The sequence below is a fragment of the Phocoena phocoena genome, chromosome 5 (genome assembly GCF_963924675.1).
Source record: "Phocoena phocoena chromosome 5, mPhoPho1.1, whole genome shotgun sequence".
In the NCBI taxonomy this organism is placed as follows: domain Eukaryota; kingdom Metazoa; phylum Chordata; class Mammalia; order Artiodactyla; family Phocoenidae; genus Phocoena; species Phocoena phocoena.
Window position 1 is genome coordinate 101,667,680 of NC_089223.1, and position 25,504 is coordinate 101,693,183.

General features: G+C 44.7%; 1 protein-coding gene across 1 annotated transcript in view; it reads left to right on the top strand.

The window, feature by feature from the left end:
* SLC2A9 (solute carrier family 2 member 9) overlaps positions 1-25,504 on the top strand; it is a 211,039-nt gene that overhangs the window by 126,912 nt on the left and 58,623 nt on the right. The window contains 2 exon segments of the mRNA XM_065877261.1: positions 6,016-6,203; positions 18,023-18,133. Of these exon segments, the coding sequence (XP_065733333.1) occupies positions 6,016-6,203; positions 18,023-18,133 (299 nt within the window).

Consider the following 25,504-nt stretch of genomic DNA (forward strand, 5'->3'; position numbering starts at 1 on the left):
CATATGAATTATAGGATTATTTTTTTCTATCTCTGTAAAATATGCCAATGGGATTTTGATAGGGATTTCATTGAATCTGTAGATCCCTTTGGGTAGTATGGACATTTTAACAACATCAAGTCTTCTAATCCATGATCATGGAATATCTTTCCATTCATTTGTGTCTTTCATTAATGTTTTTTCAGTGTAAAAGCCTTTCACTTCCTTTGTTAAGTTTATTCCTAAGTATTTTACTCTTTTTGATGCTTGCAAATGGGATTGTTTTCCTAATTTCCTTTTTAAGTAATTCATTGTCAGTGTGTCGAAGCACAGCTGATTTTTGTATGTTGATTTTGTATCCTGCAACTTTACTGAATCGACTTTTTAGTTCTAACAGTTTTTGGTGAAGTCTTTAGGATTTTCTATATATAAGGTCATGTTGTCTGCAAACAAGGACAGTTTTACTTCTTCCTTTCTGATTTCAATGACTTGTATTTCTTTTTCTCACTTAACTGCTCTGGTGAGGGCTTCTGAATAGAAGTGGTTGAGAGTCACATCCTTTCCTTCTTCCAATTCTTAGAGGAAAAGCTTTCAGTTTTTCACCATTGAGTATGATGTTAGCTATGGGCTAAAGTATCTACAACAAATAGTGTTGGGAAAACTGGATCACTGTATGTGAAAGAATGTTAGACCCTTATTGTACACCATACACAAAAATCAACTCCAGACGAAGCAAACACTTAAACATAAGGCCTGAAAATATAAAATTCCTAGAAGAAAACGGGGAAATTTTCACAACATTGGTCTTGATAATGATTTTCTTGAATTTGACACCAAAAACACAGGAAACAAAAGCAAAAATAGACAAGTGGAACTATATTAAACTAAAAAGCTTCTTCAATGCAAAGGTAATAATCAAGAGATTATTATTATAATAATAATAATACATGAATGAGAGAATGAGAGAAAAGATTAGCAAACCATATATCTGATAAGGGGTTAATCTCCAAAATAAATAAGGAACTTCTACATCTCTATAGCAAAAACAAACAAACAAACCAAGAAAATGAGTAATCTGATTTTTCAAAGGGGAAAAGGACATGAATAGACATTTCTCCAAAGAAGACATGCAAATGGCGTATGTATATATATGTAGTTCAATGTCACTAATCATCAGGAAAATGCAGATCAGAACCACAATGAGACATCACCTTACACCTGTCAGGATGGCTATTAACAAAAGACAACAAGTATTGGTGAGGAAGTGGAGAAGTTGGAAACCTTCACCCTCGCACACGGTTGGTTGGCATGCAAAATGGGGTAGTTGCTGCAGGAGACAGTTTGGAGGTTGCTCAAAAAATGAAAGCTAGAACTACCGTATGGTCCAGCAATTCCACTTCTGGAATTTCATCCAAAAGAATCGAAATCAAGATCTCAAAGCGGTATTAGCACTCCTATTCCTATTAGCACCGCAGCACTGTTTACAATAACCGAGACGTGGAGACAACCTAAATGTTCATTGTTGGATGGATGGGTCAGGAAAATGTGGTGTATACATACAATGGAATATTATTCAGCGTTACAAAAGAAGGAAATCCTGTAATATGTGACAACATGGATGAACCTGGAGGACATTAGGCTAAGAGAAATCGGCCAGTCACAGAAGGACAGATACTGCATGATCTCACTTACATGAGAGATCTAAAGGAGTCAAATTCATAGAATCCAACTGTGGAATAGTGATTGCCAGGGACCAGGGTGCCGGGAAGGGGGGTGGGAAGTTACTATCAATGAGCACAAAGTTTCAGTTATGCAAGATGAACAAGCTTGGGTGATACCAGGAGGCCTGCTGTCTGTAACTGCCTCCCATCACCATCCTCTGAGCTAGGCTTGCATCACCCCTGTGGGCAGAGGCAGTGCAGCAGTGGAAATGCCGGCTCTCCTGTGTGACACAGGCACATCACGTCATCCCACTGAGCCTTGGTTTCTCCATCTGTTAAATGGCAGGGGTTTTCTGAGGCTCCTGCAGACCCCGCATCCATCACTGTTCGCCTGGAGTGGCAGTGAGTTGCATTCTGACTCCCACTTGAGAGAACTCCTTCGAGCAGAAACCGCGCCTTTTTCTTTCCTTGGCGCAGTAGACCTCTGCACCCGCTGTACATCACAAGCTCTCAGAAGCCGCAGGTTAATTGAAATGAACTGAATTTGCTTCCGGTAGCTTCTCAGCTCCACAGTTTCTTTTCGTCATCCTTTGAGGTGTGCGGAAAGAAAGGTCAGACAGATGCAGGTTGGAACGTTGACTGTCTCCCTTTCGACCTGGGATCTCCGGCGTATTTCCTAATTTCCTGAGGCTCAGGGGACCAAACCACACTAGGAATCGCAGCGAAGTCTGTAAGACACCCAGCACAGAGTCTGGCACACATTAGGCACACAATAAATGTTAGACTCCTCAGGCCGGCCAGGTGTCCTGAGTCCCCTTGAATAAAGGCGAGTCTTTAACTGGTACAAGATCTGGTTACATAACGGGTCCCTTTCCCAGCCCGGGAGTTGACCGTGCCTCCCAGAGGGGTTTCTTTCCACTTGGGAAATGCAAATTCTCATTCTTTTTTCAAGTTCTCTGGAACACAGCCAGGAATATGAATGAGGTGTGAGTCCGGAAGCCAGGGCGAGGTGGGAGGCTGAGCCGGAGGGGAGGCCCTGGGGTAGATGGGATGAACTATTGCAATGGCTTGGAGATTCAAGCCGCCGGACTCCTCTGGGATGGTTGTGTTCCATAGAAAATGACTTTTTGAAATGGCTCGTAGACGACCAGTTTCTAAAGCCCTTTCTTCTCTCTCCACAGACAGCTAGTTACGACTGCATGTGTCTGTCGGTCCCACTGCTTCCCCCTCCACCCCACAGATGCCGCGCCCCAGTCTCCCATAGAACCTGCATGATTCTGGGGTTCTGCACTTGCTTTAGAGAGCTTGTCCGTCTTCCTGTTTAATGCCTGGGTTCCTCCCACGACATTTCTGACAGGTGGTCATCAGGCCTCTCCTTGCTTACCTCCAGGGATGGGGAACTCACAGCTCAAGAGACCGCCCAGCCCACCCCTGAACACATCAATCAGACAGTTCTTTCTTGTGATGACCTGACATCCGATGCATCACAGCTGCTGCCCTGGGTCCTTGTCTGGCTCAGGGCCAAGGAGAACAAGACCAACCCCACCCACATCCAGGCCTCTCCCCCCAGAGCACCCTCTCCTCTGGACTAAACATTAGCAAATATGAGTAGGGTCCAGTTACGTTTATGCAACGTAGTTTGAGCACCTGCTGCATACCAGGCCCTGAATAAGACCCAGCCTCTGGTATGACAGGTCATAAGCCTCACACCAGCATAAGCGCCTGCCCAGAGCTGGTAGGATTCTGGTGATGACAGGGCAGTGGTGGCGGCCATTCACTGGCTGCAGGACAACCCCAACACCACGCCACATGCTCTGTTCCCCCAGCATGGTTTCCTGCCCCTCTGAGGTGGGAGAGCCAACGTCAGGACACTGGTCCACAAGACACTTCCCGGCTCCACGTAATATCAAATGGTGAAAATCTCCCAGAGATCTCCATCTCAACACCAACACCCAGCTTCACTCAACGACCAGCAAGTTACAGTGCTGGACAACCTATGCCAAACAACTAGCAAGACAGGAACACAGCCCCACCCATTAGCAGAGAGGCTGCCTAAAATCATAATAAGGCCACAGACACCACAAATCACACCACCAGACGTGGACCTGCCCACCAGAAAGACAAGATCCAGCCTCATCCACCAGAACACAGGCACTAGTCCCCTCCACCAGGAAGCCTACACAACCCACTGAACCAACTTTAGCCACTGGGGACAGACACCAAAAACAACGGGAACTATGAACCTGCAGCCTGCGAAAAGGAGACCCCAAACACAGTAAGATAAGCAAAATGAGAAGACAGAAAAACACACAGCAGATGAAGGAGCAAGGTAAAAACCCACCAGGCCTAACAAATGAAGAGGAAATAGGCAGTCTACCTGAAAAAGATTTCAGAATAATGATAGTAAAGATGATCCAAAATCTTGGAAATAGAATAGAGAAAATGCAAGAAACATTTAACAAGGTCCTAGAAGAACTAAAGATGAAACAAGCAACAATGAACAACACAATAAATGAAATTAAAAATACTCTAGAAGGAATCAGTAGCAGAATAACTGAGGCAGAAGAACGGGTAAGTGACCTGGAAGATAAAATAGTGGAAATAACAACTCTAGAGCAGAATAAAGAAAAAAGATTGAAAAGAACAGAGGACAGTCTCAGAGACCTCCGGGACCACTATGAGAATAGCATTTCCTGGGCTTCAAAGATGAGATGCATGCCCCTGAAGCTAAGAGCTGGAGCCTGTCGACTAACCAACCTCCTCACAGCCCAGAAGCCAAGTTCTTTCCTGAAGGGAGCCTGAGTGGCGCACCTTCATGTCTGCTAGGCCAGTTGCATGAGATACTCTTTGTCACCCATTCAGGGGAACCACAGAAGGAGGGGTGTGGGACAAGTAGAAGCAAACTTTTTATGAACATAAATACAACAGGAAAGTTAAGTGGATGATTTAAAAGAAGAAGGAGAACAGAACTTTTAAGAGGAAGAAGAGAGATTTTTGCTCCAGGAAACACTAAAAGTTGAACACTGAATTTAGCTGAGAGTTTCCTGGCAGCCAAGGTGAAAAGGAAAAAAAAAAAAAAGAAGTTCTAAAGTTCTCCTTATTTTATATGGAAAGCATGTATGTCAGGGAGGAGAGATAAATATTTTCTTGCCTTAATACTCTAGGATTACTTTGTCACGTGAATGTTGCATTTTTGAACTTTGAGAAATACTATGGTTTAGTGCATGCTACAGAAACATTACTCATTCCGCTCTTTCTTCCACTTACCCTTAATAAATGCTAGGAAAAATATTAAATTACAGCTTACAAAAGAGACATTCTGAGACAGTTTTCAATATACTCCTGGGCTTGCTTCTTGGAGAATCTGGAGAAATTTAACAGCTTTTTTTTTTTTTCCTACCTAAGAAGAGCAATTTCACATGGCCTGTGATGCAGAGCAGTGTTTCTAGGGATGATGCCCATTGTGTCTGGAATGGAATGTCCACAGGAGCCGTCACCATAGCCACCATTCCTGTAGGAGGATGAATATCTAAGTGCTGAATATTTAAATCCATGTTCTAAAACCATCTCCCCTGATCTGATTATTGTGATCTCAGGGGTCTAATCAGACAGCCCACATTTGTGCATATATCCATGGAAGTTTACACAATTAAGGGCTTGGTAAAAAAAAAGAAAAAAAGAAAAAAAAATGACAGGTTCCCTGAAGCTGGAAATTTGCAGTGTTCAGTCTGGGAAAGGCCTGAGTCACATGGGTGAGCTTGAATCCTGGGAAGGTTAGCTCTTTGAGAATATTCCAACCCAGGTTTCTGTGTTTCAGAGGGGCTTGTGGAAAGGACCCTGGAGGTCATTTAGTTCAATCCTCCTTCTGAAGATAGACTCGACTCCTGGACATCCTGAGCAAGTGGCAATCTGACCTCTGTCTGGATGTCTCCTATGAGGATGAGCACACAGGGCCGGGCAAACAGGAGGGGCTCAGTTACATTCATGAAGCCAGGGTTTAGCATGTGTTCCATCACCCAGTCATTACAGGAGCCATGCGAGGCACGGGGCACTGCTCATCTACCCAGTGGTAGAGACGGGCTTTGAACCCTGGACATGCTCTGCTTTGCTGTGGGGTCGATCAGGAGACACTGGTTCTCTCTTGGCTCTTCTCCTGGCCAGCTCAGTGACCTTGGGCAAGTCATTGCATCTCTCAGGGCCTCTGTTTTCCAACTTTTAAACAAAGACTTGGTGCTCCGTGGTTTCAAAGATCCCTGCCAGCTGCATCCCTGACAAGGAGTGTGTCTTGGTTGGACCAACCATCCCTGTGGGACCCAGCATCAGACACAACGGACATCCTAATCCCACTGAAATCTGTGCTTGTCCCTGTTGGCAGCCTTCCAGACATTCCTGGGCAAAGAGGATGTCTCCCGAGAGGTGGAGGAGGTCCTGGCGGAGAGCCGCGAGCAGAGGAACAGCCGTCTGGTGTCCGTGGTGGAGCTGCTCAGGAGTCCCTCTGTCCGCTGGCAGGTCATCACTGTGGTCATCACCATGGCCTGTTACCAGCTCTGTGGCCTCAATGCGGTGAGCACTCCTGCACAAACGGAGGAACCAGAGGGAGGCAGGGGAGAGGGGCGGTTCAGGGCCTGGACGCCCAAGTCCCAGCCCCAGCTCTGTGCCATTGGGCAACCACATAACCTGATCTTCAGTTTCTGCATCTGTAAAATGGACTAACGTAATACTGAAAGAAATAATCCATGCAAGGTGTTCAATAAAGCAGCTAGCCCAGAATTATCCCTTAATAAAGGCTGCCTATCAGTATAATTACTTATCCTTAGAAATACTTAAAAGTCATATTTCTTAATAAAATGGGTATTAGGAAGTCATAAGTGAGCAACACTGAGATGATTTAAGTAAAAGTACCCTTGGCTGGGCTGGCTTCAGTGCACAACTTGGCCTGAGAAAACCTCAAGGCTTTAAAGGAAAAGTTTCTTGGGGCCTGAGTTGACGTGGGCAGGGAAACCGGAGGAGGGAGTCTTGCATGGGGTTCCCTAACCCTCTGATGGACAAAGCCGCCCCTTCTCTCTTGGGGGCTCCAGAAGTTAGAATTCAGGAGTTTGAGGCCTAGGAGGCACACTTAGGACTATTATTATTATTGTCCCTTCTGGAAAAGAGTGGGTTGCCTCCAGGGGTGGTGAGTTCCCCATTCATGAAAGTGTGCAAGCCAGCTGGCCAGCCACTTGGAAGGGATGCATAGAGGAGATTCTTGTACCGAAGCATCCAAACTACCTCTGAGGTCACTTACGTAGCTCAGGACAAGGGTGGCTAGGCCTAGAGGGAGGGAGAAGGGAACTTCTGAAGAGGTCTGGGTAAAATAACTGCCCTGTGTGTATGAGCCTGGCATACAAAAGTCAGCAGGGAGGGTGTTTGTGGGTATGTAAGGGAGGTGACCTGAAAGGGGAGTAATTCCTGTCCGGAGAGGGAAGATGACAGCACAGGAAGTCACAACCACAGTGCTCTGCCTCATTTCATCAACTCTTAATTCTTTTTTTGGAAACAGTGGGATGAAATGAAATCATCTCCCTACTTATTTGTTTAACCTTGGTCTGGTCAGCAGAATGAGGGAGCACCTGGGTTAACAGAGTGACCTTGGATTAGTCCTGTCGTTTCCTCCTCTTTGTAAGACTAAGGTCATGCTAGACAGTCTCAAATGCACCCTGCCTGTTCTGAGATAGCAGAGAGAGAATGTATCCACTCTTTAAAGTTAGCATGTGGAGTCATAAAACCACATATGGAATCTGTATTTAACGAGGCATTTAGATTGAGAACCATGACATTTCTAAACAGAATTCTCTCCTCCGCGGGGACATAATTTTCCAATTTACATACCCTGTATAACGTTATAAATTCCCCTCGGGTGCATCTATAAGCCCCACTGCATAAGCATAGATGGAAAAAAAAGTCTCTCCGCTCCCAGAGCCAGCAGTGCTGAGATCTCAGCCACCCGCCTCACGTTGACTGTGTTCCATCTCTTTTCTTATCGTTGTGAGAACACTTAGCATGAGACCTTCCCTCTTAACAAACGTCCAAGTGCACAACACAGTACTGTTAACTCTAGGCACCATATTGCGCGGATCTCCAGAGCTTGTTCATCTTGCTTTACTGAAACCTTACACCTGTTGATTAGCAACACCCAGTTTTCCCTCTACCAGCCGCTGGCAACTGCAATTCGACTCTCTGCTTCTATGAGTTTGACTATTTTAGATACCTCGTATCAGTGGAATCGTGCAGTATTTGTCCTCTGTGACTGGCTCATTTCACTTAGCATAATGTCCTCCAGATTCAGCCACGGTGTCACAAAATGCAAGATTTCTTTTTGTTTTAAGGCCGATTAATATTGCATTAAATGTATATACTACACTTTCTACATCCACCCATCCATCAACAAACATTTAGGTTATTTCCATATCTTGGCTATTGTGACTATTGCTGCATTGAACATAGGAGTGCTAACATCTCTTCAAGATCCTGCTTTCAACTCTTTGGGATAAAAACCCAAGAGTGGAGTTGCTGGATCTTATGGTAACTCTATTTTTAGCTTTTTGAGGAACCACCATACTGTTTTCCATTGTGGCTGCACCAGTTGACATTCCCACCAAGAGTGCACTAGACTAGGCTCCCAAGTTCTCCACATCTTCACCAGCACTTGGTGGTGGTAGTAGTAGTAGCCATCCTAACAGGCGTGACGTGATCTCTTGTTGTTTTGATTTGCATTTCTCTGGTGATTAATGATGTTGAGACTCTTTTCATATGCCTGTTGGCTATTTGTATGTTTTCTTTGGAGAAATGTCTATTCAAGTCTTTTGCCCACTTGTTAACAGGGTTTTTTAGAAGCTTTGGTGGGGGAGGGGATTTTGTTATTGTCATTTTGCTTTGTTTTTATTTTTTTTGCTATCGAAATGTAGGAGTTCCTTATATATTTTGGATATTAGCCCCTTATCGGGTATATATGGTTTGCTAGTATTTTCTCCCATTCTGTAGGTTGCCTTTGTGTGCTGTTGATGATTTCCTTTGCTGTGCAGAAGCTTTTTAGTTTGATGTAGTCCCACTTGTCTAATTTTGCTTTGGCTGTCATACTCAAAAAATCATTGCCAAGATCAATGTTATGAAGATTTCCCCCTATGTTTTCTTCTAGAAGTTTTACAGTTCCAGGTCTTATGTTTAAGTCTTTAATCCATTTTGAGTGAAGATAAGGGTCCAATTTCATTCTTTTGTGTGTGGATATCCAGTTTTTCCAACACCATTTGTCAAAAAGATTATCCTTTCCCCACTGAATATTCTCGGCACCCTTGTCAATCAGTGGACTGTATATGCATAGGTTTATTTCTGGGTTCTCTCTTCTGTTTCATTAGTCCGTATGTCTGTCTTTATGCCAGTACCATACTGTCTTAATTACTGTGGCTTTATAACATATTTTGAAATAAGGAAGTGTGATGCCTCTAGTTCTGTGTTTTCTCAAGATTGTTTTGGTTATTCATGGTCTTCTGTGGTTCCATATAAACTATAGGATTATTTTTTTCTATTTCTGTAAAATATGCCATTGGGATTCTGATAGGGATCACATTGAATCTGTAGATTGCTTTGGGTAGTATGGACATTTTAACTAATACATATTAAGTCTTCTGATACGTGAACATGGAAGATCTTTCCATTTATTTGTGTCTTCTTTCATTTCTCTCATCAGTGTTTTGTAGTTTTCGATGTAAAAGTCTTTCACCTTCATAGTTAACTTTATTCTCAAGTATTTTATTATTTGTGGTGCTGTTGAAAATGGGATTGTATTCTTAATTTCCTTTTTGGATAGTTCCTTGTTAGTGTATAGAAATGCAACTGATTTTTGTATGTTGATTTTGTATCCTAAAACTTTACCGAATTTGTTTATTAGTTCTAACATTCTGTATGTGTATGTGTGTGTGTGGTATCTTAGGGTTTTCTACATATAAGAACATGTCATTTGCAAACAGTGATAATTTACTTCTTCCTTTCTGACTTGGATGCATTTTGTGTCTTTTTCTTGCCTAATTTCTCTGGCTAGGACCTCCAGTACTATGTTGAATAAAAGTGGCAAGAGTGGGCATCCTTCTAAGACCTTCCTGACCTTAGAAGAAAAGCTTTAAGTTTTTCATCGTTGAGTATGATGGTAGCTGTGGGCTTATCATGTATGTGCCCTTTATTTTTTTGTTTTGTTTTGGGGGGGTTGTTTGTTTTGGGTTTTTTTTGTTGTTTTGTGTTTTTTTTTAACAAAAAGTGTATATTAAACCCAACTATATCAATAATTATATGAAATGTAAATGGGAAATAATACTCCAAGTAAAAGAGATTATTGGCATGCATCTGAAAGCAAAACTCAAGTATATCCTATCTACAAGAGAAAAACATTTAAACATAAAGATACAATTTGAAAGTAAAAAATGGAGAAAAGATACACCATGCAAACAGTAAACATGAGAATTCTGGTGTGTCTAAAATAATATAAAACAACTATATACCCTTTATTACATTGAGGTAATTTCCTTCTATTCTTAGTTTGTTGAGGATTTTTTTTTTTTTTTTTTTGCATTACGCGGGCCTCTTACTGCTGTGGCCTCTCCCGCTGCGGAGCACAGGCTCCGGATGCGCAAGCTCTGCGGCCATGGCTCACGGGCCCAGCTGCTTCGCGGGATGTGGTATCTTCCCAGACCGGGGCACGAACCTGTGTCCCCTGCATCGGCAGGTGGACACTCAACCACTGCGCCACCAGGGAAGCCCCGAGGATTATTTTTAATCTTTAAATCAGGAGTAATACTTCCGGCTTGGCATGGAACCTGACATGGCCTAGAGTAAAGAGCTCTGGGCCAAGATCCAGAGGCCTGGCTTTCTGTCTCACTGTGACCACAAAACCTGCAGTTTTAAACCAGGCCAATTGCTTTCCCTTGCTCAGCCTCTGTCTGCTCAGCTGTAATAATAATCAAGCACACACTTACTTAGCACTTAATATGAGCCAAGAGCTGTCTCCATGGCAGCCCTGTGAGCTAGGCATGACTGTTAGGCACAGAGACATTGAGATACTTTCCCTAGGTCACACAGCTAGGAATGGTGGAAAGGGGATTTGAGCCCCAGCCATTTGGCTACAAGGTCTGGGTGCTTAAACCCCAAGCAGGAAGGATCCCCAAGGCCCCCTCAGAGCATCCCCATATGTGTCACCGGGCTGTGTCCCCAGGTCATCCCTAGGAAGCCAAGGGGACAAGTCTTACTTCCGTCTTACATACAAAAGGATAAGCACTGGTTAGCAACAAATCCCAGCCTCAGAGCCCAACCGTCCTGTGCTTCAGTCCAATCTCTCTCCCTGCACCTGCTAACTTTTAATCCAAATAATTCATGACACCAAGGAAGAGAGCTATCTAACACAGATGAAAAACTTTAAATGTCCTTTAAGACTCGCTCTGTCCCCTTAGTTTTACCAGAAATTATTTGGGGGTGGGAGGACATGGTCCATATGTTAAGACAGTTGTAAATACTGCTAGACATCTCCATTCATCACTTTATTCTGGCTCCAAAGGTCCTTCAGGGTAGGTGGCACCGTCCCCATTTTCTAGATGAAAAAACTGAGGCTTACAGAGGGTCAAGGACTTGCTCAAGGTCACAGTGGGTGATGCCTGTGCTGTCAAACTCACATGTCCTGGCACCAGGGGCCCTGCCAGTTTGGCCAGCCCATCTCTAAGACCTTGCACTAAACCAGCCTTTCTCAGCCTCAGCGCTATGCACGTTTGGGGCTGGAAAATTCATTGCCACGCAGACTGCCCTGTACGCTGTAGGATGTTTTGCAGCTTACCCGGCCTCTACCCACTAGATGACAGCAGATACAACAATAAAAAAGTTCTCCCGACGTTGCCCAACATCTGCTGGGGACAAAATTGCCCCCAGCTGAGAACCACTGTCCTAAACAAGCATTACGTATTGTTCAGTACTTTTTGGCTGAAGAGTCAATGAATGGTTTTCACATACTAGAAAATCAAGTGAAAGTTGAATTTAACATTTAGTTATTTTTAAATTCCTTTTCAGTGTCATATTGGTTTTTCTCCCCTCCTTCTCACAATAGCTTTCAAGTTCTTTTCTCTAAAATTAGACTTGTCACTTAAAATTACTTATTTTATGCAGCTGCTTTCCTCCTGAGCAATTTGTCGTTTGCAAAAAAAAAACAGGTTTTTGTGCAAATATTTAGTCTCTCTGACACTGCTCCCCTCCCCCCAACCATCCTCGAAGATGGAGACCCTTCCCACGGTGCCTGTGTCTCCAGCAGCCTGTGGCATATGGGAGGCAGCTGAGTGTTTAGGAAGGCAAAGAGTATGGGGTGAGAAGAACAAGGGCAAGGAGGGCACTGTTTCTACCAAGTCCTTGGGTTGATGAAAATTGGACCAACTGCCAAACCTGGTGCAAGGAAGCCATAGTTTTCTTGAACCTTCTGGAATCTTCTGGAAGGTCAAGGATGATGATGATGGTACTCTTATCTACCTTGGGTTGCCCTTCTTTCTTCTGGATTCCTATCTTTTTTTTTTTTTTTTTTTTTGTGGTACACGGGCCTCTCACACAACTGTCCCATGTTCTCCTTTACCAAGGAGCAGTCACATCTCCATAGAGAGATGGAAATCTTCCAAAATGATACCCATTATTTGTTATGCACCAATTAGAGAAAAGATGCTTTACTTCATCATTTTAAAAACTTTCACAACAACCTTGAAAGACAGAGTATGATTACCTTCTTTCAGAGAACGGAGATTTCGAGACGTGAAATCATTTGCCTCCAGACCCACAGGTCACCAGAAGCAGCGCTGGGATTGAAACCCCGGCTTGTGGGCCTCTCAGAATCTCTGCCCCTTCCACCCCACCATCTGCATCAGTGGCTGAAGACCACCAGGCAACCAGAAAAAGCACAACTGTGTCAGGATGAGGTCAACGCAAATCACAGTCCACAGGAAGGTCCTCTGGGGGACACGCTCCAAACTTCCTCGTGCCTCTGTGTTGTTTGACGCCCTCAGACTGCCAGATCAAATAAAACTCAGTGGGAGCAGATGCAGAGAGTTACCTTCCTGCTCTGTAAGGTGAGGCAGAGAGAGGGAGATGGCTTCGTGAAGCCAGCAAAATGAGGCCGACGGCTTGTGTGATGTACAGGCCTTCCCCATGGCGACAGGACCAGCCCAGCACATCCTCCCTGCAGGCCCTGGATGGGGAGAGGGTCCAAAGGGCCGATTTCTGCCTGTCATTGCAGAAATGCATTTAAGTATAAGATGACTGAAGGGCCACTTATAACTGTCCCTGTGAGCCCATAATGTGGGCTGTCTTCACTGTGACTCTCTTCACTAACATTTAAACCTGTCAGGGATGCTCCTGGCAGTGTTGCTACAAGGGAGAGCTGGAAGCAGGGAAGAAAGTGGGTTGGAAGGGGTGTGAGAAGCCAGGAAGGAGCACCACGCAGGAGGCCGGAACATAGCTTCCACGGAGAACACATATCACATGGGATCAGAGGCTGGAAGCTTCTGGAACATGAGCAGGTCAGGGTGTGGGGTTCAGAGCTGAGGCTGAGAATGATATAAATGTCAGATCCACCTTTGCAGCAGGGCAGCTGGGGGTGGAAAGGGCCCAGAGAGATCGCTGACTTGAAAATCCATGAATTTGGGCGAAGATTAAGAAAGGCAGCTAAACTCTTCTGATCCAACCCTGAAGGTGTGCTGGGGAATCAGTTACCTTCAAAAGGAGAAGAGATCATATAAACAGATCCAGTGGAGACTAAGGCAGTTTGGAATTATTTTAGCTTCTGTCAGAGCCCTAAGAGCTTTAGGAATTAATGAGTTATCAGGAGCTACTTCTGCACTCTATGGACATGACAGCAAAGATAGAGTCTAAAATTCTAATTTATCAGCTCATTCAAATGAGAGGCAGACACAAGCAGGAGAGTCTTTGTTTTACATGAATATTTTTTTTAATAATATTTATTTTATCTTATTTATTTTTGGCTGCGTTACATCTTCGTTGCTGCAAGCCGTTGCTGCACACGGGCTTTCTCTAGTTGCGGTGAGCGGGGACTACTATTCATTGTGGTGCGCAGGCCTCTCATTGCGGTGGCTTCTCTTGTTGCAGAGCACAGGCTCTAGGTGCGCAGGCTTCAGTAATTGTGACTCACAGGCTCAGTAGTTGTGGCTCGCAGGAGCTAGAGCGCAGGCTCAGTAGTTGTGGCGCATGGTCTTAGTTGCTCTGCAGCGTGTGGTATCTTCCCGGACCGGGGCTCAAACCCGTGTCCCCTGCATTGGCTGGCGATTCTTAACCACTGTGCCACCAGGGAAGTCCCTGTTTTACGTGAGTATTAAAACCAGTTTTTGCCACCAAATGCATCAATGCCCACAAGCTCAGAAAAATTCATGCAGTAGTTTTTACTGGAGTCTCTGGGTGTGCCTATAACTTTATGAAGAATTACTGATTTACTAAAAAATAAACTTTTGAATTTAAAAAAATGTGAAGTGAGAGCTGTGAGTTCAGCTTTACTGGGGGCTTACTGAGGGCTATAGCCCAAGAAACAGCCTCTCAGGTAGCTCTGAAGAACTGCTCCAAAGAGGTAGCGGGGGAAATCAGTATATATATGATTTTGTTGAAGGGGGTACGTGCAATCAAGCACACATCTCAGTAGAAGGTTGCTGCTAGCCACAAGGAGCATATGTCTCGTCAATGATTTTAGTGCTTTTCTAAGTATGAGAAAATGCAAGAAATTGGGTTCATCAAATTTTCTCTCAAAAACATCTATCTGAAAGCCAGTTTTCCCAGAGCACAGAGTGTCTCATTCCTGACCTCCACCCTGAACTGCTTTCAGGGTGTGTTGCAGGTCAACGACTGCAGTGGCTAATGACCTAATCCTTGTAGAGCCAGGTGGCGAGTGACATTCTTTAGCTGGCAAAACCATCTGTAGATATGAGTAGGTCCTAAATTATAACTTCTCCCCCAATGTGTGAAAGGTTTTTTTCCAACCAATGCTGGTAAAAAGACAAATCTGTAGAAACAAGACCTTTCTCCAGAAACAAAGAACCAAATGCAGAGAACACACCCAGCTACAGTCGAGCCTGACAAGTTATAAGCAACAAGCCCTAATGTTTCTGCTTAACGATGATCAGTTTATAAATGTTCCCAAAGCCCTTCAAGGCAGCACGTTTTCTTGTCAGATTTCATGTATCAAGACTGCATGGTTTTCTATCATTCAGCAAACTCTTGCTTTTCAAGGAAATGGCTAGGATTGGGAGGACACAAATGATTTATGTTCAGCCTATCGATCCAAAACTTTAGATCAATGAATAGTGACTTACCCAGTTCCTGACATCTCCCAGGAAGGGCGTGGTTATCCTCTTTTGACCAAGGAGGAGAAGGAATCTCAGCAGTGCAGAGGGAATTGCCTGAGGTCACACAGGTAGTTCAAGATGCAGCCAGGTCTCCAAACTCCAAATCAGTGATTGTCTGATGCCCTGTGAGTATCTGTTAGGGTTAGGTTTGGCCTCATGTGGCAGAAACCTCAACAGTGATATAAACAATATAGGTCTTCTCTCTCACATGAAGGAAATTAGGAGGGCTGGTACAGGGGACCCAGGACCACACACGGTGGTTTGCAGAGGGCAGTCCTTATTTATGCCTGTTATCCTGGAATCATTATTAACACACTCCAAAATGCCCAGGTTTGAATCACTCTAGTGAGTATGGACACAATCTCCTCCTTTTCTTTTTTCTTTTTAACATCTTTATTGGAGTATAATTGCTTTACAATGGTGTGTTAGTTTCTGTTTTATAACAAAGTGAATCAGCTATACATATACATGTATCCCCAAATCTCCTCCCTTTTGTATCTCCCTCCCACCCTCCCTGTCCCACCCCTCTAGGTGGACACAAAGCACCCAGCTGATCTCCCTGTGCTATGCGGCTGCTTCCCACTAGCTATCTATTTTACATATGATAGTGTATATATGTCCATGCCACTCTCTCACTTCATCCCAGCTTACCCTTCCCCCGCCCTATGTCCTCAAATGCATTCTCTAGTCTGTGTCTTTATTCCTGTCTTGCCCCTAGGATCTTCAGAAACATATTTTTTTTTTAGATTCCATATATATTTGTTAGCATACAGTATTTGTTTTTCTCTTCCTGACTTACTTCACTCTCTATGACAGACTCTAGGTCCATCCACCTCACTACAAATAACTCAGTTCCGTTTCTTTTTATGATTGAGTAATATTCCATTGTATATACGTGCCACAACTTCTTTATCCATTCATCTGTTGGACACTTAGGTTGCTTCCATGTCCTGGCTATTGTAAATAGAGCTGCAATGAACACTGTGGTACATGACTCTTTGAATTATGGTTTCCTCAGGGTATATGCCCAGTAGTGGGACTGCTGGGTCATATGGCAGTTGTATTTTCAGTTTTTTAAGGAACCTCCAAACTGTTCTCCATAGTGGCTGTATCAATTTACATTCCCACCAACAGTGCAAGAGGATTCCCTTTTCTCCACACCCTCTCCAGCATTTATTCTTTGTAGATTTTTTGATGATGACCATTCTGACTGGTGTGAGGTGATACGTCATTGTAGTTTTGATTTGCATTTCTCTAATGATTAGTGATGTTGATCATCCTTTCATGTGTTTGTTGGCAATCTGTGTATCTTCTTTGGAGAAATGTCTATTTAGGTCTTCTGCCCATTTTTGGATTGGGTTGTTTGTTTTTTTGATGTTGAGCTGCATGCTTGTATATTTTGGAGATTAATTCTTTGTCAGTTGCTTCATTTGCAAATGTTTTCTCCCATTCTGAGGGTTGTCTTTTTGTCTTGTTTATGGTTTTCTTTGCTGTGCAAAAGCTTTTAAGTTTTATTAGGTCTCATTTATTTTTGTTTTTATTTCCATTTCTCTAGGAAGTGGGTCAAAAAGGGTCTTGCTGTGATTTGTGTCATGGAGTGTTCTGCCTATGTTTTCCTCGAAGAGTTTTATAGTGTCTGGCCTTACATTTAGGTCTTTAATCTATTTTGAGTTTATTTTTGTGTATGGTGTTAGGGAGTATTCTAATTTCATTCTTTTACATGTAGCTGTCCAGTTTTCCCAGCGCCACTTATTGAAAAGGCTGTCTTTTCTCCATTGTATATTCTTGTTTCCTTTGTCAAAGAGAAGGTGAGCATATGTGCGTGGGTTTATCGCTGGGCTTTCTATCCTGTTCCATTGATCTAAATTTCTGGTTTTGTGCCAGTACCATACTGTCTTGATTACTGTAGCTTTGAGGTATAGTCTGAAGTCAGGGAGCCTGATTCCTCCAGGTCCATTTTTCTTTCTCAAGATTGCTTTGGCTACTCGGGGTCTTTTGTGTTTCCATACAAATTGTGAAATTTTTTATTCTAGTTCTGTGAAAAATGCCATTGGTAGTTTGATAGGGATTGCATTGAATCTGTAGATTGCTTTGGGTAGTGTAATCATTTTCACAATGTTGATTCTTCTAACCCAAGAACATGGTGTATCTCTCCATCTATTTGTATCATCTTTAATTTCTTTCATCACTGTCTTATAGTTTTCTGCATACAGTTCTTTTGTCTACCTAGGTAGGTTTATTCCTAGGTATTTTTTTCTTTTTGTTGCAATGGTAAATGGGAGTGTTTCCTTAATTTCTCTGTCATATTTTTCATCATTAGTGTATAGGAATGCAAGAGATTTCACACAGTCTCCTTCTAACTTCCTGCTCCAGCATCTCAACTGGGGCTTTCTTACCATAAGGGTTCTATGTATAGTTATGCAGCTTGTGAGTTGCAGAACTCTCAGGAGTTTCATTCATGTTGTACCCATTATAGATTTATTATGACAGTTTCCAGTGGATGACAGTAAAATGTCTTGTGGATCAGGGACCATATCTAATTCTCACAAAGTTACCATGGGGACTAAAAGCAGTGCTGTCCTGAGGTCACCTAGTGTCCCAAGAGGACTGCTGAAGCTCTAGCCATCACATTCACCATCCTGACAGCAGAAAGCAGGAAGGGCAAAAAAGAGATCACACCTCTTTCATGAAAATCTCCTTTTCAGGAGAATTCCTGGAAGCCTTACCAATATTTCTGTTCATGTCTCGTTGCCACACTTAGCTGAGCACATGTTGCTCCCAGTAATGTAGACATTCTGTTAGTATTGGAGAAAGGGAAAATGTGGGAGAAAGGAGAAAATAAGCGGTCGGCCAAGCCACATAGCTCCACCTTATGCCTCTGGATTGAGCAGCAAATCTCAGAGACCACCTTGTACCCGAATTTAATTTAGAAAATAGATGCCTCTCACTGACCCTCCTGCCTTCTTTTTCTCTCCTGCTTTATAGATTTGGTTCTATACCAACAGTATCTTTGGAAAAGCTGGAATCCCTCCGGAAAAGATCCCATACATCACCTTGTGCACAGGTGGCATCGAGACTTTGGCTGCCATCTTCTCTGTGAGTAAACTGAGGGTTATTCCTGAGAACATCATGGGGGGTTAATCAGAGCTGCAGGGAGCCCCAGGTAACAAGCACATGAATTTAAAGCAACTTGCCCTTTGTCACTCCGAAGTGTCTGAATTTGGGGAGTTTATAATGCAGTTTATCACTGACGTTTCACGCATCTAGAGAATATTCTTATCTACATCTTGTTTCCTTACTGTCTTCTTTTCAATAAGTAGTTCTTTTCTTTGAACTCTCACTTAGTCCCAAATGACACATTGTGGCGAGCACCCTGTAGAGAGGGCCATATCTCCCTGGGAGTCCAGATCAGAGTCCATATGAGCCTAAGTTCTGTTGCCATCACTTTAAAACCATTAGCTGTCATCACCACCCCAAACATGTAGGAGTTTGCAAGGCAAAGAAAAGGAGAAAGTACACTCCAGTCCATCAGTCCATCAAGAGGGTAACTTATTAATAAGCAACAGTGTCCAAAAGAAGAGAGACGTAGAGCTCGTCACTTTTTCTCAACCTTTGATATGTAAAACAAACATACGGGGGGCGTTGGGGGGGATGGATAAAACATTAGGGAATTTCAGAATCTAGCAGAAATTGCAGAGGCTTTGCAAAGAGACCTAACTGGAGCTGAATCCTGGCTCTGGAAATTCTTGGCTGTATGATGTTGGACAATGCACTCAACCTCTCTGGTCTTTGGTTTTGCCCTTTATGAGCTATTCCCATGTCTTCTACCTTGACCTTTTATTTCCACTCTTGCTCACTGATTTGCACTGACAAGATTGACGTCAGTGCAAACAGGCAGAGGCTTCCAATTGTATTTCTGACTCATTTCTGAAAGAACACTTTATTTTGTTCCCTGCTCTTAATGGGGCATTCTAACAAGATGCTTTTAAAGACAGATGTCATAAGAGCATAGAGACCTGATGTTCTGCCTCCCTCTTCCACTCACAGTCTTTTGTTAGAGGGACAATATCTTGATGTTTCACAATCTGGAAGTTTCTCAAAATTCTTGTCTTGAGTTATAGACTCTACCCAACTGTTATTATTAATTTTTACATTGATCATCAGGAAATCACAGTCAGTCTGGAACGAAAGTCATGGGGAAATTACAGTGTGTGTTTTTTTGATTTTCCCTTCTTTGTTTGTTTGGGTTTTTTTTTTTTTAATAAAGTATTTTGTTATGAGAAAACAGCATGAGCTCATTAGGGTAAATTTGTAAAATATAGAAACAAAGAAGAAATCACCTACAATCATACTATCCACATAAGTTTGGCAAAATCTCTCCTTGTGTTTTCTTTTTTTTTTACATAAATTTATGTACTTATTTTTGGCTGCGTTGGGTCTTTGTTGCTGCAGGCAGCCTTTCTCTAGCTGCGGCGAGCAGGGGCTACTCTTCATTGTGATGCATGGGCTTCTTATTGCGGTGGCTTCTCTTGTTGCAGAGCACGGGCTCTAGGCGTGAGGGCTTCAGTAGTTGTGCCTCACGGGCTCTAGAGCGCAGGCTCGGTAGTTGTGGCACACAGGCTTAGTTGCTCTGCAGCATGCAGGATCTTCCTAGACCAGGGATCGAACCTGTGTCCCCTGCATTGGCAGGTGGATTCTTAACCACTGCGCCACCAGAGAAGTCCCGTCCCTTGTGTTTTCTATACATCGATGACTGTATAAATCTTACTCAGTGTAATCCTATGTATAGACTAATTTTAACTCTGCTTTTGTTCACATAAACTTATGTCCAAATGATTTTCCATTTTATTATTTGCTTGAGTAAATTTTTATTGAAGTATCACATATGTACAGAAACATATGTAGATCGTCACCCCCTCTGAATTAGCACTAGTTGTGAAAGCTCTATCGTTCTTCAGAAATTGACTACACAGCAATTTCCTTAACCATTGTTTGCGGGGTAGAGTTGTTGAGTGTCTCTGCTCAGAGCCTGGATGGCAGAGCCACGCTGCCTGGAATCGGTTCCCAGCTGTGTCCCTTTTAAGCTGCATGACTCCAGTAAGTTATTCAACAGCTCTGTGACTCGATTTCCCCACTTCTATAATAAGGACACCAGCCCTGCCTCACAGGGAAGGAGTGAGGGTTAAACAAGTAGACACAGTGATGCAAGCAATGCCTGGCACTGACATATGATGACTCAGTGAGTGTTAACTATTCTTGTTCTATTTAGGTAGGTTCCCATTATTTGTCATCTTAAATAAGGCTGTGATGGACGTTCTCACAGAGAGCAGGACTTTGCAGAGTCTCTCTCGATCTTTCCGTAGTTGAGGAAACCAAGACCAGAAGCAATGACTTACCCAGGATCACACAGCAGTAGGTCAGAACCTGAGGGCGTGGGGAGCGCTAACATCAGGGCCCCTCTGCTCCCCAAGACCCTTTGTGCTCTACCTGAGATCTCAGGAACGTGCACATCAGTCCTGGAAGTCAGGTGATTGCCCCCATTTGAAAGAGGAGCAAACAGAGGGAGTGGGGATGCTTCCACCCTCGGTCTCTCTGACTCCAGAAACCCCTGCTTCTGGTCCCCACTCTCTGGCTGGTAGATCATCCTCAGTAAAGCTGATAGTCTTTGATGAAGTACTTCTTTCAAGGACTAATCCCAGGAAGGAGGTAAATGACTGGGAGAGAAAGAGAGGACCTTTCTAAGATCAGAGCTGGAGGTCACAGCCTCCGAAGAGTCTGCCCGCTGCTGCCTTCAAGTCTGGATCATGATGGGCCGTGGTCATTTGGATCTTGTGCATTCTAGAGGCATGGGCACCTTCAGTGGACCCAGAGCAGGGATGGCGGCTTCATAGTGTTGGAACGCATTCCTTCATGCGTTCATCCATGCCACAAGCAGCTGCAGGGCACCTATATCATGCTTGTGCTTGGAGGTCACCAGTGATGTTATCATGATCTAAGGAGAAAGACCCAGAAACAGACACATGCCACATGCAATACTGGGATGAGCTCTCCTGTGAGGGGGTCCAGGAGGGCTTCCTGGAGGAGGGACCCAGGAGGCTGAGAGTTGAAGGGCCAGCGGAAATTAGCCAGGTAAAGGAAAGCCTGTCCCGTGGCCCTGTGTGCAAGGCCCCAATCCGCACTCCCTCCTAGTTTATCTTCTAAAGGAGCTGAAGATGCAGAATCGTCCATTGGAAAAAAGTGGTTAAAAAAAAAAAAAAAAAGGTAGCATTTACTCTAACCCCTTAGTTGAGTTGATGCGGCAGCAGGAACATCCATTTGGAAAACCAGCTGCTGGAAATTCATGAGATTAAAGTCAACATGAAGCTGGGAGTCTGGGATGGAACAATGTGCTTGGGGAGAAAGCGTCTGGGCTCTAGGGCCTGGCGGTTCTGAATTCAAATCCTAATCGGCCTTTTCCCGGCTGAGTGGTTTGGGGAAAATCACCAACATCTCTGAACGTATTTGCTCATCTTTAAAATAGGTACATAACCATACCCACCTATGGGAGGGTGGGAGGCAAAATACTGGCTCTCCAAGTGTCCACATCCTAATTCCTGGAAACACGAATATGTTATTTTATGCGGCAAAAGAGACTTTACAGATGTGATGAAATCAATGGTTGGGGGATGGGGAGGTTACCCTGGATTGTCTGGTGGATCCAGTGTAATCACAAGGGTCCGAAAAGAGGCAGGAGAGCTGTAGTCAGACAAGGAGATGTGATGACAAAAGTGGAGGTGGTGTAATTGTTGACTTTGAAGATGGAGGGAGGGGCCCCAAGCCAAGGAGTGCAGGCGGCCTTGAGAAGCTGGGAAAGGCACGGAACAGATCCTCCCCTAGAGCCTGCGGAAGGGAGGCAGCCCTGCCAACAACTGAGTTTTGCTCCCTAAGACCTGTTTTAGATTGTGGCCTCCAGAACTGGGAGAGAATAAATATGTGTTTCTTTAAGCCACTAAGTTTGTGGTAATTTGTTACAGCAGCCAGAGGAAACTCAGGCACCGCCTTACAGAATTTCTCATGGAAGCGAAACTCAAAGTGTATGAAGGCCCACTGGACGGTCCTGACAGAGTCAATATTCAGTACATCCCTTGCCCATTCCAAAGCTGTTATTACCTTGTTTCCAAATATACGTATACAATTTCACCCAACCCTGTGAGGTAATTGCCTATCAAAAGGACTTGCCAAGTTTTTGGGGTTTTTTTTTTCTTTCTTCTTACTGAGATTTTTGACAGTCTATTAAAATGGCTTTGGGCCTTAATAACATTGAGAAAGACACTTTTGGTCATTTGATCTGCAATTAATTTCACCCCCTGGCCTTGCTTGTCAGCTTGGACAGCTGTAAATGATTGCCGTCTTGCAGAAGCAGCTGGTTTTCCAAATTAATGTTCTCGCCGCAGCCTCAACTCTCTGATGAGTGAAGGTCCACGGAGTGCCGTTCAGGCCACACGCGCCTGAGGGTCGGCTGCCACGCGGGGTGGCGGCTTGTGGAGCACGAGGCTCGTTCCGCCGAGTAGCTGGGACACTGGGCTTTTTTTTTTTCTTTTTTTTCTCTTTTTTTAATATTTTGGCCACACCACGTGGCATGTGGGAGATTAGTCCCCCAACCAGGGATCGAACCCGCGCCCCCTTCAGTGGACGCGCAGTGTCCTAACCGCTGGACTGCCAGGGAATTCCCTGGGCTTTTTTAAATCAGGGGAAAGAGAATTAACATAAGCCACTCTTAACCCCTTACTCATGACAGGAAGTTTTTGCAGTTGTCAGGAATGGACTATGCCATCAAGCTGAAGTTAAAAAAAAAAAAAATCGACTGGTTTCCACCGTCCGCTCTGCTTCCCAACGCATGCCACAATTTCACCATCAAAACCTTTAGTATTCTCTGCTGCATCTCGAGCCCCAGATCCAGCACATGCTAGAGGAGAGACTGGGTGGAGGCGATGACGCAGAATGCCGTGGTCCCCTGGCCCTGCGCTTATTAGCTGAGTGACTGTGGGCCCGTTACTTAGCCTCTCTGGGCCCCAGTTTTCTCTTAGGGAAAGTGTGGGTAAGAACAAATCCATACTCCAACAGGTATTATCATGAGAATTATATAGTAATTCCCAGTGCTTGGCATGGAGCAGACACTTAATAAGTGTTCATTATTTTAATGGGCTGAATTGTGTCCCCTGAAAATTCACATGTTGAAATTCGAACCCCCAGTACCTTCATATGTGACCTGATTTGGAAAGAGGGTCATTGCAGATGTAATTAGTTGAGATCATACTGGAGTAGGGTGGACCCATCATCCAGTATGACTGGTGTCCTTAAAAAAAGGGGGAAATCTGAAACAGACACAGGACATACCATGTGAAGACTGAAGTTATATCACAAAACCCAAGGAGCTGCCAGAAGGTGGGAGAGGGGCCTGGGACAGACCCTCCGCCACATCTTCAGAGGGAGCCTGGCCCTTCCAGCGCATTGGTCTCGGACTTCCAGCCTCCGGGCCTGTGGGAAAAGACGTTTCCATTGTTCAAGCCACCCAGTTTGTGGTACTTTATGACGGCAGCCCGAGAAAACTAGTACAATCACCGTTGGTGATTAATATTCCTGAAGAGAACCAAACACGTGTTATAGGTAAATCTGATCATGCCCTGCTACCGCCTACAAACCTGGAAGATGACACTGGCCAGACTGTCCATCCCTTCAATATTCAGCAAGTGCCGGCTGAGCCCTTACTCTGTGCCAGGCCTGGGTCCAGGTGTGTGGGAGGCATCAGTGACCAAAAGAGACACACAGGTCCTTGCCCAGGAGAAGGCGAGCGCCCAGTGGGGAGGACCAACAGTAACAAAGGCATCAGTGGTCACCTGCATGGTGGTTAGAAGGTGGAAGATGCAGTGAGGAACAGCAGAGCAGAGAATCCGGATTGAGAGGCGGGATGGTTGCCCTGTTAACTACTGTGGTCAGGCTCGAGGGACAAGCGAGTTGTCTGTCACTCAGATACTTGGGGAAGAACATTCCAGGCAGAGGGAGCTGCCAGAAGGAAGGCCTGCCTCAGCCAGACCCCAGCAGGGCAGAGCTGGCCTGGTAAAGAGGAGACGTTGGAGGGCGGATTAACTCGGGGTGGGCAGGTCTGTAGGGTGGGGGGCTCCATCCATCAGGAGCAGGGACCTTCAGTAGACGGACACAGCCAGCCACAACGTGCCTGTAAGAAGGGATCCGGGGGACCATCACCTGGTCCCATTCCCTTCCTTCCCTCCTTCTGATTTCATACAGGTGCCACGTTTGCTGACACCCCCTAGGGGCAGGGGGCGAGGACGCCTGTTGATCTGGTCCTGTGGGTCGTCCTCCAGGACACAGTGGATCTGGAGAGGCCGATGGAGTATGTCTAGAGCAGGCTTTGCACGGGAGCAGGGATGTGTCTGCAAGTTAGAGGGACAGCAGGGGCTGCTGGTGGGGCTGGAGGGGAGCGGCCAAGGGTGTTGAAAGCAGATGCCATGTTGCGTTTGGGAACATACGTATACGTATAACTGATTCACTTTGTTATAAAGCAGAAACTAACACACCATTGTAAAGCAGTTATACTCCAATAAAGATGTTAAAAAAAATAAAAGAATCTCTTTGGCCACTGTAAAGAAAATCGATGTGGGCAGGGGTGGTGAGGGCAGAAGCAGGGACAGAGTGAGGATGCTCGAAAAGAGGCTGCTTTGCCCCGTGAATCGTCAGAATGAATGTGCACTAAAGCTGGCCTCAAACCTGAGTTCAGTTAATCCTCCTCTACATAGGAAACTCTTCCGTCGATAATAACGATTCTGCATCGCCCCCCACCTACTAAAAGATTAAGTCCCGAATTTATCTAACAACGGTTCTAGGAACTTAGCAGAGGGAAGGGGCCACATCAAACAAAAGCAAAACTGGATTTCTCATTTGGCCCCCAAACTCTCTGGAAGGCGTGAGTGGATGCCCTGGGCTCCATCCAAGTGGGCAGCGCCCACCAGAGCTGAGAAATTAAAATTCAGGCTATGCAGCCTTTCATATCCTGCGCTGACATCATCATTTGAGAAGCACTTACGTTAACCTGTTGCCTGGTGGGAAGTCTGCATGTGAATGTGGGGATTCTCCTGGTTCTGAGGGCTCATCCTCATGGGAGGGAGCGTCAGAAGGGGAGCCAGTAAGGGAAGATCCAGAGTCAGGGCCCCGTGTCCCCAAGCAGACAAGCAGTTTTGCGCTGGGAGCCCATTTCCCTGAAGTACCCCTCCCATCCACTCCCGACTCTGATAATCCCTTTTATCGGGTGGTTCTGTTTCTGAGTTTCGACAAGGGCATTCCCTGCACCCCACTCTCTGGCCCCCAAGATGTGCACCTGTGACTTTCTTCTCCCTCCCTTTCTTCTGCTCTCGTGAAGATCATTCCTCCGGCTGTGGCAGGGTAGAAACTGGCCAAGCGCCTCCAGGTCAG